The 13379-nt window shown below is 38.9% G+C and overlaps 1 protein-coding gene across 1 annotated transcript; it reads right to left on the reverse strand.

Annotated features, from left to right (window-relative positions):
* Window positions 1–12042: 12042 nt before the first annotated feature.
* Window positions 12043–12615, reverse strand: LOC138890589 (uncharacterized). Its single transcript, XM_070173986.1, has one exon. It carries the CDS (start codon window positions 12613–12615, stop codon window positions 12043–12045), a length of 573 nt encoding a protein of 190 aa, XP_070030087.1.
* Between the last annotated feature and the right edge of the window lie 764 nt (window positions 12616–13379).

The following is a 13379-nucleotide window of genomic DNA, read 5'->3' on the forward strand; positions in this document are numbered from 1 at the left end:
AGAAGTCGGAGAGGGTTCCAGCGGAACAGACATACAGTTTATGGGGCCTGAGGCCAAAACCAACAATTGGACGGTTACTCCTCTTCCTACTCGGGGAGAGTCCTGGTAGTAGGCTTTGATTTTTGCTTTCTTATTTTTCGGATTATTCAGGGTGTAATCCAAATCTTATTTTGTCTTGTAAAAGTGTGAACCCTGTTACCCCGCATTTTAATAAAATTCTTTTCTTGTCTCATTTTAATTTTGTTTTATTCTTTTCTCTTTCTGAACAGTTCTCTTTTTACTGGTTCTAATGACATGGCATGCACGACGGATCTTCGACCTAGTCTAATAAATCAATCTGACTCTGATTTAATGATACAAGAGATCGATTATGACGATGAGTCTGAATATGATGAGGATAAAGCCTTCGAAGAAATAAACCGAGAACTATGCCAATTTGAAGAGAAACCCAAGCCTAATCTGAATGACACCGAGGCTGTAAATCTAGGGGATGCGGATAATGTCCGAGAAACCAAAATCAGCATCCACATTGAGCCTGGCATCAGGGAAGAATTAATCAAAGCACTCATTGAGTTTAAAGATATTTTTGCATGGTCATATGACGACATGCCGGGTTTAAGCACCAAGCTAGTGGTTCACAAATTGCCCATTGACCCGGCATGCCTTCCCGTCAAGCAGAAACTGAGGAAGTTCAAGACAGATATGAGTGTGAAGATTAAAGAAGAAGTAACCAAGCAGCTGCAAGCAAAGGTTATTCGGGTCTCTCGATATCCTGATTGGTTGGCTAATGTGGTGCCAGTACCAAAGAAAGATGGGAAGATCAGGGTATGCGTCGACTACCGTAATCTGAACAGGGCAAGCCCAAAGGATAACTTTCCATTGCCCAATATCCATATCTTGATCGACAATTGCGCCGGGCGAGAAATCGGCTCCTTTGTGGATTGCTACGCTGGGTATCATCAGATTTTGATGGATGAAGAAGATGCAGAGAAAACAGCTTTCATTACGCCATGGGGGACTTATTGTTATCGGGTAATGCCATTCGGTTTGAAGAACGCTGGGGCAACGTACATGAGAGCAATGACTACTGTGTTCCATGATATGATACACAAAGAGATCGAAGTGTACGTAGATGATGTGATCATCAAATCCAAGCGTCAGGAAGACCACGTAGCAGACCTTAGGAAGTTTTTCCAAAGACTTCGAAGGTACGACATTAAGCTCAACCCAGCCAAATGTGCATTTGGTGTTCCATCTGGAAAGCTGTTAGGATTTATCGTCAGTCGGCGAGGCATTGAGTTGGATCCGTCAAAGATCAAATCCATCCAGGAATTGCCGCCACCGAGGAACAAAACAGAAGTAATGAGTCTGTTGGGAAGGTTGAACTATATCAGCAGATTCATCGCTCAGCTCACAACAACTTGTGAACCCATCTTTCGATTGCTGAGGAAAGATGCCGCGATAGAATGGACGGCAGAATGTCAGGAGGCATTTGACCAGATCAAAGGTTATTTATCCAATCCACCTGTATTGGTTCCACCTGAGTCGGGGAGGCCATTAATCCTTTATCTAACGGTCCTGGATCATTCGTTTGGTTGCGTGTTGGGTCAACACGACATCACAGGAAGAAAAGAGCAAGCCATCTATTATCTCAGCAAGAAGTTTACAGTCTATGAGAATAAGTACACTCAACTTGAGAAAACATGTTGTGCTCTAACTTGGGTAGCACAGAAGTTTAAGCATTATCTGTCGTCACATACTACATACCTTATTTCACGTCTGGATCCATTAAAGTATATTTTCCAGAAGCCTATGCCCACAGGAAGATTGGCAAAATGGCAGATATTACTCACAGAGTTCGACATTGTCTATGTGACGAGGACGGCCATGAAAGCCCAAGCATTGGCCGATCACTTGGCTGAGAATCCTATTGATGAAGAATACGAGCCTTTGAGGACGTATTTTCCAGATGAAGAAGTGATACATATAGAGGAGTTAGAACTGAATGAGGAACCAGGGTGGAAGCTTTTCTTTGACGGGGCTGCTAATGCAAAAGGAGTTGGAGTAGGAGCAGTACTTATTTCAGAAACAGGACATCACTATCCTGTTACAGCTCAGCTACGTTTCTATTGTACCAACAACATGGCTGAATATGAGGCATGCATTTTGGGCCTACGATTGGCTGCAGACATGGATGTTCAGGACGTCTTGGTCTTGGGAGACTCGGACCTCCTAGTACATCAGATCCAGGGTGAATGGGAAACACGGGATTTAAAGCTTATACCATATCGACAATGTTTGCACGATCTGAGCAAGCGATTTCGATCAGTGGAGTTCAGACACATCCCGAGAGTTCACAATGAGGTTGCCGATGCTTTGGCCACTTTAGCATCGATGTTGCACCATCCAGACAAAATCCATGTTGACCCATTGTATATTCAGGTTCGTGATCAGCATGCCTACTGCAACATAATAGAAGAAGAAATGGATGGCGAGCCATGGTTTTATGATATCAAGGAATACCTCAGGATGGGGATATACCCGGAGCAGGCAACCGGAGATCAAAAGAGAGCCATTCGACGACTGGCAAATGGATTTTTCCTCAGTGGAGGAATGTTGTACAAAAGAACCCCAGATCTGGGATTGCTGAGATGTATTGATGCAGGTCAAGCCACGATAGTGATGACAGAGGTACATGCTGGAGTCTGTGGGCCCCATATGAGCGGATATGTGTTGGCAAAGAAGATTCTGCGAGCGGGATATTATTGGCTCACTATGGAGCATGATTGTATCAGTTTCGTACGAAAATGCCATCAGTGTCAGATACACGGAGATCTGATTCATTCTCCACCAACGGAATTGCACACAATGTCCGCACCATGGCCATTTGTAGCATGGGGCATGGATGTCATTGGGCCTATCGAGCCGGCAGCTTCGAACGGTCACAGGTTCATTCTGGTAGCCATCGATTATTTCACTAAGTGGGTTGAAGCCAAAACTTTCAAGTCTGTAACCAAGAAGGCAGTGGTGGATTTCGTCCATTCCCATATCATTTGTAGATTTGGGATCCCAAAAATAATAATCACGGACAATGGTGCTAATCTTAACAGCAACTTGATGAGAGAAGTATGTGAACAGTTTAAGATTACACACCGTAATTCCACCCCGTATCGGCCCAAGGCGAATGGAGCAGTTGAGGCAGCCAACAAAAATATAAAGAAGATATTGAGGAAAATGATTGAAGGATCCAGACAATGGCATGAAAAGCTACCATTTGCGTTGTTAGGATACCGCACTACTGTTCGTACTTCAATAGGTGCGACTCCTTATTTGTTGGTATACGGAACCGAAGCAGTAATACCAGCAGAAGTTGAAATTCCTTCCCTTCGAATTATCGCTGAGGCCGGGATTGACGATGATGAATGGGTCAAAGCCCGACTAGAGCAGCTGAGTTTAATGGATGAAAAAAGATTGGCAGCAGTATGTCATGGCCAGTTATATCAGAAGAGAATGGCAAGAGCATACAATAAGAAGGTGCGCCCCAGGAAATTTGAAGTAGGGCAACAAGTATTGAAACGGATCCTCCCACATCAGATTGAGGCAAAAGGCAAGTTCGCCCCGAATTGGCAAGGGCCGTATATTGTGACCAGAGTATTATCCAATGGCGCTTTACGTCTGACGGATGTTGAAGGAAGATGCGTCGACATGGCTATCAATTCTGATGCAGTCAAAAGATATTATGTGTAATTTCTTTTGTTGTTTATTTGTTTGTTTGTACTTAGTGCTTATCGGATAATGAAATGACGGAGGCAATTCTTTCTTCTATCCAAACACTTTTAACCTTTGCTTTACCCCTTTGAGCCATACTTATCTTTTTATACCCCTCTCTTGGAATCATTAATGAAAAAATATGAAAAAATATATGAAAAAAAACCATTTTGAAGGTCGCAAGAAAAGAAAGGAGTCAGTGAACTACGTTCGACCTGATTCCTCAAAGAGGATATGTAGGCGCCTCACGGCTCGATCATAAGGTAACAAAAAAATAAAAAAATAAAAAAAAATCAAAAGAAAAATCCCCAAGCAAGAAAACTGGGGCAGAAATTATGTTTCTAAATTTTGAAAAAAAAAGAGTTTGATTCCAAGAGTTGTAATACTTTACCCATCAAAGTTATTTTGAATTTTATATCCTTTTCTTCTAAAACCTATATTGATGTCCAAAAAAGACCTCCCGATCAGTATCCGAGAGGTGTTAAGACAGGCAAATGAAAACCAAGAATAAAACGCCGATCCTCGACTGAATGAGGATCATGAGTTGAAAGAATTGATAGCCATAAGAATTCCCGGCAGAGATAAATCTTATCGGCAACACTCCAATCCCAAGCTGAGAAAATAAGATGAGAGAGTCTTATCGGCGAAAACCTTCACAGGCGCCATAAGGCGACGTAAGCTGAGAAATACAAAATGAGAGAGTCTTATCGGTGAAAACCTTCACAGGCACCATAAGGCGACGGGAGTTGTGAGAAATGAGAGAGCCTTGTTAGTGAAAACCCCGCGAAGGGCACTATAAGGCGACAAGATAGATTGACGGAAAAGATCCGTATTTTGCGAAGAATTGGGCACCTATTTATCCCCAGCAAGTGAAGACATCAGAAAGTTTGATCGACACAAATAGACTGGGTTGATTAATCCGGAATGCACAACATGATCGTTGGAATCGGTTATATCACCCAGATAAGTTCATTTTTTTCCATCATTTGTTCAGAAAGATTTTCTCATTTTTCTATCTTTTCATTTCTTTGTTTAAAAGAATTTTTCTAGAAATTTATGTTTTAAGGAAGGTCTTTCAGAGCTTACTACCAGTTGCCAAAATGGTACAACATAAAATGTGAAAAGGGCAATCCAGAGACAAGGCAATAAGACAAAAGACGTTGGTTGCCAGGCCGAATAATACTATCCTAAAATGGCAAGGAAAGTACGGGGAAGAGCCGGAAAAAAAACATGTTGAGGAAATTGTGGGCCAAGTTCCAAGACGATCCCCAGAGGTCTCCGACCGAATATCGACCAAGCTCCGAGGTGGTCGGACAACACAAAATGGGAAAGGAAGAAAGGAAAATCCATCTTCGGCAAAATAACCTCCAGAAATTTTTGAGATACAAAATGGTGAAGGGATAAATGGAAAAACCATCCCCAGCAGAATGTTATCCCCAACAAATAACATCATCCCCAACAAGTTTTGAGAACGCCGAACAGGAATAAGGGAAAGGGAACAATCATCCCCATCAGGAGTGACATGACCACTCGCCATATTTCAAAAAAAAAAAACTAACTAAATTTTCTTTGATTTGAACAGGAAAATAAAGTGTTGATGATGGCCTAAAGATACGCCATAAGAAAGATCGCCAGAATTGGGGCAGAAAATTTTCTGCCACAAGTGGAAATTTTCTCGGAGAATCGAGGAAACAAATTCAAATTATTCTTTACCAATTAGGCGCCCACCAGTATAATGCGGGAATACATTTTATGTTTTCATTTCATGTTCTAGGTCGCCCACCAGTATAATGCGGGTATGCATTTATGTTTTCATTTCATGTTCTAGGTCGCCCACCAGTATAATGCGGGTATGCATTTCTCTTTTCATTTCATGTTCTAGGTCGCCCACCAGTATAATGCGGGTATGCATTTATGTTTTCATTTCATGTTCTAGGTCGCCCACCAGTATAATGCGGGTATGCATTTCTCTTTTCATTTCATGTTCTAGGTCGCCCACCAGTATAATGCGGGTATGCATTTATGTTTTCATTTCATGTTCTAGGTCGCCCACCAGTATAATGCGGGTATGCATTTATGTTTTCATTTCATGTTCTAGATCGCCCACCAGTATAATGCGGGTATGCATTTCTCTTTTCATTTCATGTTCTAGGTCGCCCACCAGTATAATGCGGGTATACATTTATGTTTTCATTTCATGTTCTAGGTCGCCCACCAGTATAATGCGGGTATGCATTTATGTTTTCATTTCATGTTCTAGGTCGCCCACCAGTATAATGCGGGTATGCATTTCTCTTTTCATTTCATGTTCTAGGTCGCCCACCAGTATAATGCGGGTATGCATTTCTCTTTTCATTTCATGTTCTAGGTCGCCCACCAGTATAATGCGGGTATGAATTTCTCTTTTCATTTCATGTTCTAGGTCGCCTACCAGTATAATGCGGGTATGCATTTATGTTTTCATTTCATGTTCTAGGTCGCCCACCAGTATAATGCGGGAATACATTTCTGTCTTTTCATTTCTGTTCTAGGTCGCCCACCAGTATAATGCGGGCATACATTTCAGTTTTTCATTTCCAGGTCGCCCACCAGTATAATGCGGGTATACATTTTCATTTCATGTCCAGGCGCCCACCTGTATAACGAGAGGAATACTTTTCAGTCTTATACTGCAGATTTTGAAGTCAGTAACCCCACCGGAAGGCAGAAGGTTACAACAAGAATCCCCAGCAGGAAATAATAAAAATCCCAACACCGGAAGGCAGAAGGTGGCAACAAGAAGTCCCAGCGCAAATTCAAGCGCATGAGTCAAAAGAAAGAAAAGACGCGTCTTAAAAAATGGTGTGTGAACATTAAATCATGCCCAACCTAATGAATCTGATGAAGATAATCGTGTCCCCAGAGGAACCGCCAAAAAACTTAATGAAGAAAGCCATGTCCCCAGCGGACCGAACAAAATGATGAAAACTGGTATTCAAAAAAGCCAAGAGCCAGAAGTCTTGGTAAAAAGGCACCAGAGGAAACACAAAACGACAAAAAGCAAGGCAACCGGAGCAACGGGGAAAACAGATAAGATTCTGTAATTTCTAGCTTAGTCTAGCTTCTTATTTTTTAAAGCATGGTGTAATAAGGAGGTCAGCAAACAGTAAAAGTAGCATGCAACAACAGTAACATTGCAGTCCCATGGTAGTCCCAGCTACCAAGACTTCCCGAACTACATTGACCTGATTCCTGTTTAGCCCAGGATATGTAGGAAACCTTTGAAGCAAAGGTTCGGTCAAATCTTTTTCAAAAAATGCTTCAACAGAGTACTCGGATGGGCAAAAATCGCTCGCTTTATCTTTGCACGAAAACCCTTCGTGTCTCCGGGCAAAGAGGGGCAGCTGTAAGCACGTGATTTTTGCCCTATATGAGAATTACTCCCAAAAATTAAAAAAAATAATAAATAAAATGATTTTTTCTTTGGTGTGCAATTTTGTGATATTTTGAATAATTATTTGTATTTGTCTGTGCGTGTTTATTTGCTAAATTAATAAAATACAAAAATATGTCGCATTTTGCATATAGGATTTAATTCTACAATTGTTAATAATTAGATATGTTTTACAAAAATTTAAAAAAAAATTACAAAAATAGGCATCGTTTGCATTTTTAGCATTTAATGTCCAAATATACAATTTTATGCTTAATTAATACTTAATTGTGCGTTAATTGTTATTGGGAGTTAATCTGCGCTTTTATAACTTAATTTAGTTCTCAATAATAGTTTAAGTATTTTTATAATTTAGTTTTAGAAAAATAAAAGAAGAAAAGAAAGCGAAAATATAAAGAAAGTCGGAATTAGGCCTCTTCTTCAATTTCAAGTCACAGGCCCAAAAAATGGCTCAATCTTCCCTACGACCCAGTCCAATTCGAACTGGGTCGACCCAGTCCATAACCCAAAAGACCCAAACCCCTTTGTCTTACCTTTTACAACACAAAACAAAAGAAAAAAAGAAGAAAAAACCCTAAAAAATAAGAAAAAGACCCGCCCCCCTATCTTCCTTCTTCTTCTATTCTTCATCTTCCCAAAGGCTCCAAACTCCATCAATGGCTGCCCTCAACCAACTACTTTCGCTTTCTTCTTCCTCGACCAAACGACACAAGTCCCTCGATCTCCAACGACCCACCATAACACCGTCGCTACCATAGCTTCATCTCTTTTGTCAAGCTCAAAGCTTGATCGACCATGGCTTCCCTTGCATCGTCTTCTTCAACTACCCAGCTGCGTTGGTGATCCAAACAAAAGCTAACGAACAGCTCGTCACCACTGTTGCTCCTTCTGCCTCACCATCCATCGCGACTTCATCTTCGTCGTTCGACGTCAAGCTCGAGTTTGAGCTCGACGTCCATGGCAGCCCTCAACCGCACGTCCAAAAGACCAGTTGTTCAAGCTTTTCCTTCTCCGACCATGGATGACCCTAGCTGCCTCGTCTGCTGCTGCCCGCGCCAGCTTCTTGACGTAACCAAACACGTCGCCGCTACTTCTCCTCCTTCCTCCGAGCTGCTGTCGCGGTGCTGCTTCCCGTTCCACCTTCTTCTTCACTTCCGGCTGCTGCTACTTCTGTGTCAACCTCGCCGTCCAGCTGCTGCCTCATCGAACAACCATGGCCAGTCTCCATCGTTGCTTCTTCTGCATTCAGTTTTCTCGCAAACAAATTAACTGCTTCCGTTCATCACTTCTGCCTTCGTTTGATCGAGTTCTAGTTGAGGTCGTCGAGCGTAGTTTTGAGTTCGTCAAGTTTACAAGGAAGGTGAGTTCGTCGTTGAGTCCGAACAGACTTATGCCCATTCGAGGTTTGTCGAAATAGTCCAATTCGTCGTTGTTCATTTCCGGTTAGTAGTTTTTGCGTTTTATTTTGTTCGTATTTGGTTTTTATATTTTCGAATCTAAAATCGGCAAATGTTTGTTTTGTTTATCGTTTGAATTAATTTTTAGTTCATGTTCATGTGTTGTTTGTTAAATTAATTTTTCAGATTCCAAATGAAAGATTAATTAATTGTTTTTCATGTTTATTTCGTGTTCGTATTGTTGTTTAAGTGAATATTTGTTGTTGTTTAAGTGAATATTTGTTAGTTTAATATTTGTTAGATTCAAATTGAAATTTAATTAATTGTTTCTTCAATTTGTTTCATGTATTTGATGTATTTTCCGGAAATTGTTAATATTGTTAAGTTCAAGTTTAAATTCATAATTGTTTCTTCTTAGTTTTTGTTTTGTCATTTGCCTAAAAGAATATAGTTGTAATAAGGGAAGTATGTTGGTTTTAGTCATTTGAATCCGTCGTTTTTATTTTTAGATTTAATTCATGTTCATATTATGTTTGTTTGATTTTTGAATCCGAAATGTTTATAGTTTGATTTCTTGTTTACCATTTGTGATTATTTCTTGAATTGGTCTCATAATCTTGTTTAAAGTTTAATATAAGAATTGTTTGTTGTAATGTTGTTAGAGTGGATTTTAAGTTCAATATGATTGAATTTAGAAATCTAAATATACTTGTTTGATTGTTGTTGTTGTTTAAATCCGAAAATAGGTTTGTTGTTGCTAAAAATATTGTTCAATCAAATTTTAGTTGTTCTTGGTTGTTCAATTTGTGTTCATATGATTTGTGGTTGAAATCATGTTCATGTGATTTGTTATTGAAATGTTGAAGAAATCATGTTCATGAAATTTGTTGTTTGAACATTGTTAGAAATTAATCATATTGCCTATATTTTGGTTAAGTTTGATTAATTGATGTGTTATAGCTGATGGGTAGTTTGGTAATTTATAATACTTTCGGGGGTAAAATAGTAATTTGTAATAGGGTCGGAGGGGTAGTTTAGGAATTGTACATTTTTGTAATTGTTTATATGAAGCATGAGGGACAAAATGAAATGGGGTGGGTTGTGATATGGTTATTTAATATAAAGGGGGACAAGACAAAATTTAGTGGGGGGAATTTTGCATTATTTTATGTTAGGCATGGGGGACAAAATATAATGGGGTGGTGTGATATATTTATTTAATGTAATGGGGATGAGTGGGAAGATAATGGGTTTGGTAGAGAAAGGGATTGATTTTAATTGATTAAAGGGTGGGGATTATATATAGAGGTCTTAAAAATCAGATAGGAGACAGAAAAAAGAGATTAGAGAAAAAAAAGAGCTGAACATTTATTCCGAAAAAAAACATTGAAACTCTCAAGAAAAGAAAAAAAAAACCTACAAAGAAAAAAAAAAGTTGAAAATTCGAAGAGAAAGTAGTACACACCTGATAAATATTCTGGTATACAGGTGTAGAAATTAAGGGTTGAAGATTAACTAGCCTTTCAAAAATCTGAAAATTTCCCTTGGTTTCTGTCCGTTATTTTCGGCATTCCTGGATTTTATTTTGAATTTTTCAAATCTGTCACTGGGATTTTCGTTGACTGGTTATTGCTGGTTATTGTTGCTGTTGCTGTGTTACGTATTACGTTGCTGACTTTCTTCTTCTTATATTGACAATATCAGGTACACAACTGTAATTTTGGCATTTTGTAAGCTGAAATGAAGAATGGAGTGTTAAATTTTTAATTTAGTTTAATTTAATTTTTGTATTGTATTTAGGTTATTCATGTATTATTATTCTGTAAATCACTGTCATCGGCATAACTAGGCATATTATAGCGACATATTAAATAACGCCTTAACCAGATTATTAGGAAATATATTTAAACCCGATTATTAATTAAAACTGTTTAATAATAAAAAATAGAAGAAATAACGTAAAAAATGGCGTTATTGAATCAGTTTGGCAAAAATTGACTAAGTTCCTTATTCATAAGGTTTTTCGTCAACGATAAGTTAATCGGAATCATGTAGTTAATTTCAGTTAAAACATGAATTAGTTTGCGAATCAAGTATTAGGACATGATGTGAATTAAAACAAAGATAGTTAAGGTTAAATTGTTTAAATTTTTTAGAAATATGGTTTAGTAATCAAGTTTTTTTCTTTCAATTTTCAGTATTTGTAAATAATTAGTTTCAATAAGCTTAAGTCTTACTAACAATTTGAATTTTAATCCAACTATGGGATAATTAGTTTTTTTTATTTTTTTTTTATTTTTATTTTTTGATTATTCCATGTTGTATTTATGATTATAATTTTTATTACTTTCTGTTAATATTTGTTTTTCTCTTCTATTTAATATGTTATTTTCAAGAATGTAGATATTGATTTTATATTTATAGACAAACTTAGTAATAATAAAAAGGTAGTCATTAAAGGATATTCTTAAAATAAGGAAGGATTTCGCTAAAAATAAATAGATGTAAATAATACAAAAATTTACAGGATTCTCCAATCTCATTTATTTATTTAATTATTTTAAAAAAAATTACTTAGAATTTGGGATGGATTGTTTAGTGAATTTCACTTCCTTCCCCAAAGATAATGACGCGCTAGACTCTTTAGGCGCGATTTAATTAATTTTACCTTCTTAAACTCGGATGCGCATTTCATGCGACCCAAATCTAAATCCTAAAACATTGAATAAAAATGTGTTCCGGATTGCGGGTGCATTTCATGTGACGTAATCCAAAGACATGTTTTAAACGATGTTCACAATTTTTAAATAATAATAATAATAAAGTGGTAAAAAGTTAAAATTGGCACATCGGTTCATAATTGTATTAAAATCAGATAAATAAGCCAAATATGATAATTGAGCGACCGTGCTAGAACCACGGAACTCGGGAATGCCTAACACCTTCTCCCGGGTTAACAGAATTCCTTATCCGGATTTCTGGTACGCAGACTGTAATATGGAGTCATTCTTTTCCTCGATTCGGGATTAAAATTGGTGACTTGGGACACCCTAAATCTCCCAAGTGGCGACTCTGAAATAAATAAATAAATCCCGTTTCGATTGTCCTTTAATTGGAAAAAACTCCTTACGCCCTTCGCGGGGTCGGAAAAAGGAGGTGTGACATTTACTTCCTTAAAAGCAACAACTTTAGCCCATTTTGAGAAGTAGTAAGTTGCAGCCAAGATGTATAGGTGCCCACCAGAGGACTTTGGCAGTGGTCCAACAACATCCAGGCCCCAAGTGTCAAATGACCAAAATGCAACAGTCGGGTGCAACACTTCAGGAGGTTGATGAATAAATTTCGCATGGAATTGACAAGCATTGCATCTTTGAGCATAGTCCAAGTAATCTTTTACCATCGTTGGCCAATAATATCTCATCCTTTTTATATGGAAGTGGAGCTTTAGTCCAGACTGGTGTGGCCCACATACCCCAGATGCGCTTCTTGCAAAGCTTGGAGTGCTTCATTTTCCCCTAAGCATTGCAAGAGTACTCCCTCGAATGATCTTCTGTATAGGGTATCTTTGTAGTAAAGGAAGCGAGGTGAACGATGACGGATTTCAATTTTTCTCCGCGAATTTTCTGGAAGTATCCCATAGCACAAGTAGTCGATAATGGGTTGTCTCCATTCTTCTTTCTCGACTTCGGAAACAGTGACAAGATGTTTGAGTTCATTTTCTTCACCTTCAGCTTCATTTGGCAGCGGTACTACCCATTTTTGGCAGACAGTAACTTGCGCTTGATCAGGCTGGGTTAAAGATGAAGCTAGGGCAGCTAAAGCATCTGCCTTCTTATTTTCTTTCCTTTGCACATGCTGAATAGTCACATCACCGAGCCACCCCATTAACTTTTTAGCATAATCATGATATGGGTGTAGTTCAGGCTTCTTGACCTCGTAACTACCTAAAAGTTGATTGAACACTAACTGAGAGTCACCAAAGACTTGCAATTGCAACCGCTTCATTTCGACAGCCATTTTGAGCCCAAGTATTAGTGCTTGATACTCAGCAACGTTGTTAGAGCAGAGTTGCGTCAACGTAAAAGAGTGGGGAAAAACTTCACCTTGAGAAGTGACAAATACTACACCAGCATCTATTTGGCTTGATCATTTCAATCCCTCGATGTCGAACAATGAAACCAAGGAAACTTTCCGGAAGTAACTGCAAATACACATTTCAATAGGTTCATCCTAAGTTGGAACCTCCGGAGCAACTCAAACACCATTCTCAAGTCTTTCAAGTAGTCGCCTTTCTCTCTGGATTTTACACCAAGTCGTCAACATAACATTCGACATTTTTGTGGAGAAGATCGTCAAAAATATTCTGCATAGCCCTTTGGTAAGTAGCACCAGCGTTTTTCAAGACAAAAGGAATTACCTTGTAGCAATAAATACCCTTGGGGGTACGGAATGCAGTAAGCTCTTCATCTTTTGGCGCCATGTGAATTTGGTTATAGCCTAATGAATTGCCTATAAATGACATTGCCTCGTACTCCCCACCCCCCTCACGTCTGTCTCCTCCAAACACCCCTTTCTCCACTGCTTTTCGTCAACAACAACACCTTAACAAGGAGCTGCTGCTGCTTATCCATCTTGCGACCCCTCGCCGGAAACCAGTCCACAAACGACCACCCCGATCTTCATCTTAGCTATACCATTTGAACACACAGACATACACGAAAACAACAGGGCGGGAAAGAGATTGAAACAGAAGCTTTGGCGTCCAGCCATGGCCGCAACGA

This window comes from Nicotiana sylvestris, chromosome 4, assembly GCF_000393655.2.
Source record: "Nicotiana sylvestris chromosome 4, ASM39365v2, whole genome shotgun sequence".
Taxonomy (NCBI): domain Eukaryota; kingdom Viridiplantae; phylum Streptophyta; class Magnoliopsida; order Solanales; family Solanaceae; genus Nicotiana; species Nicotiana sylvestris.

Bases quoted from the DNA above. Each gene is read 5' to 3' on its own strand.
- LOC138890589 (XM_070173986.1), bottom strand. From the start codon at position 12,615: ATGGCTGTCGAAATGAAGCGGTTGCAATTGCAAGTCTTTGGTGACTCT.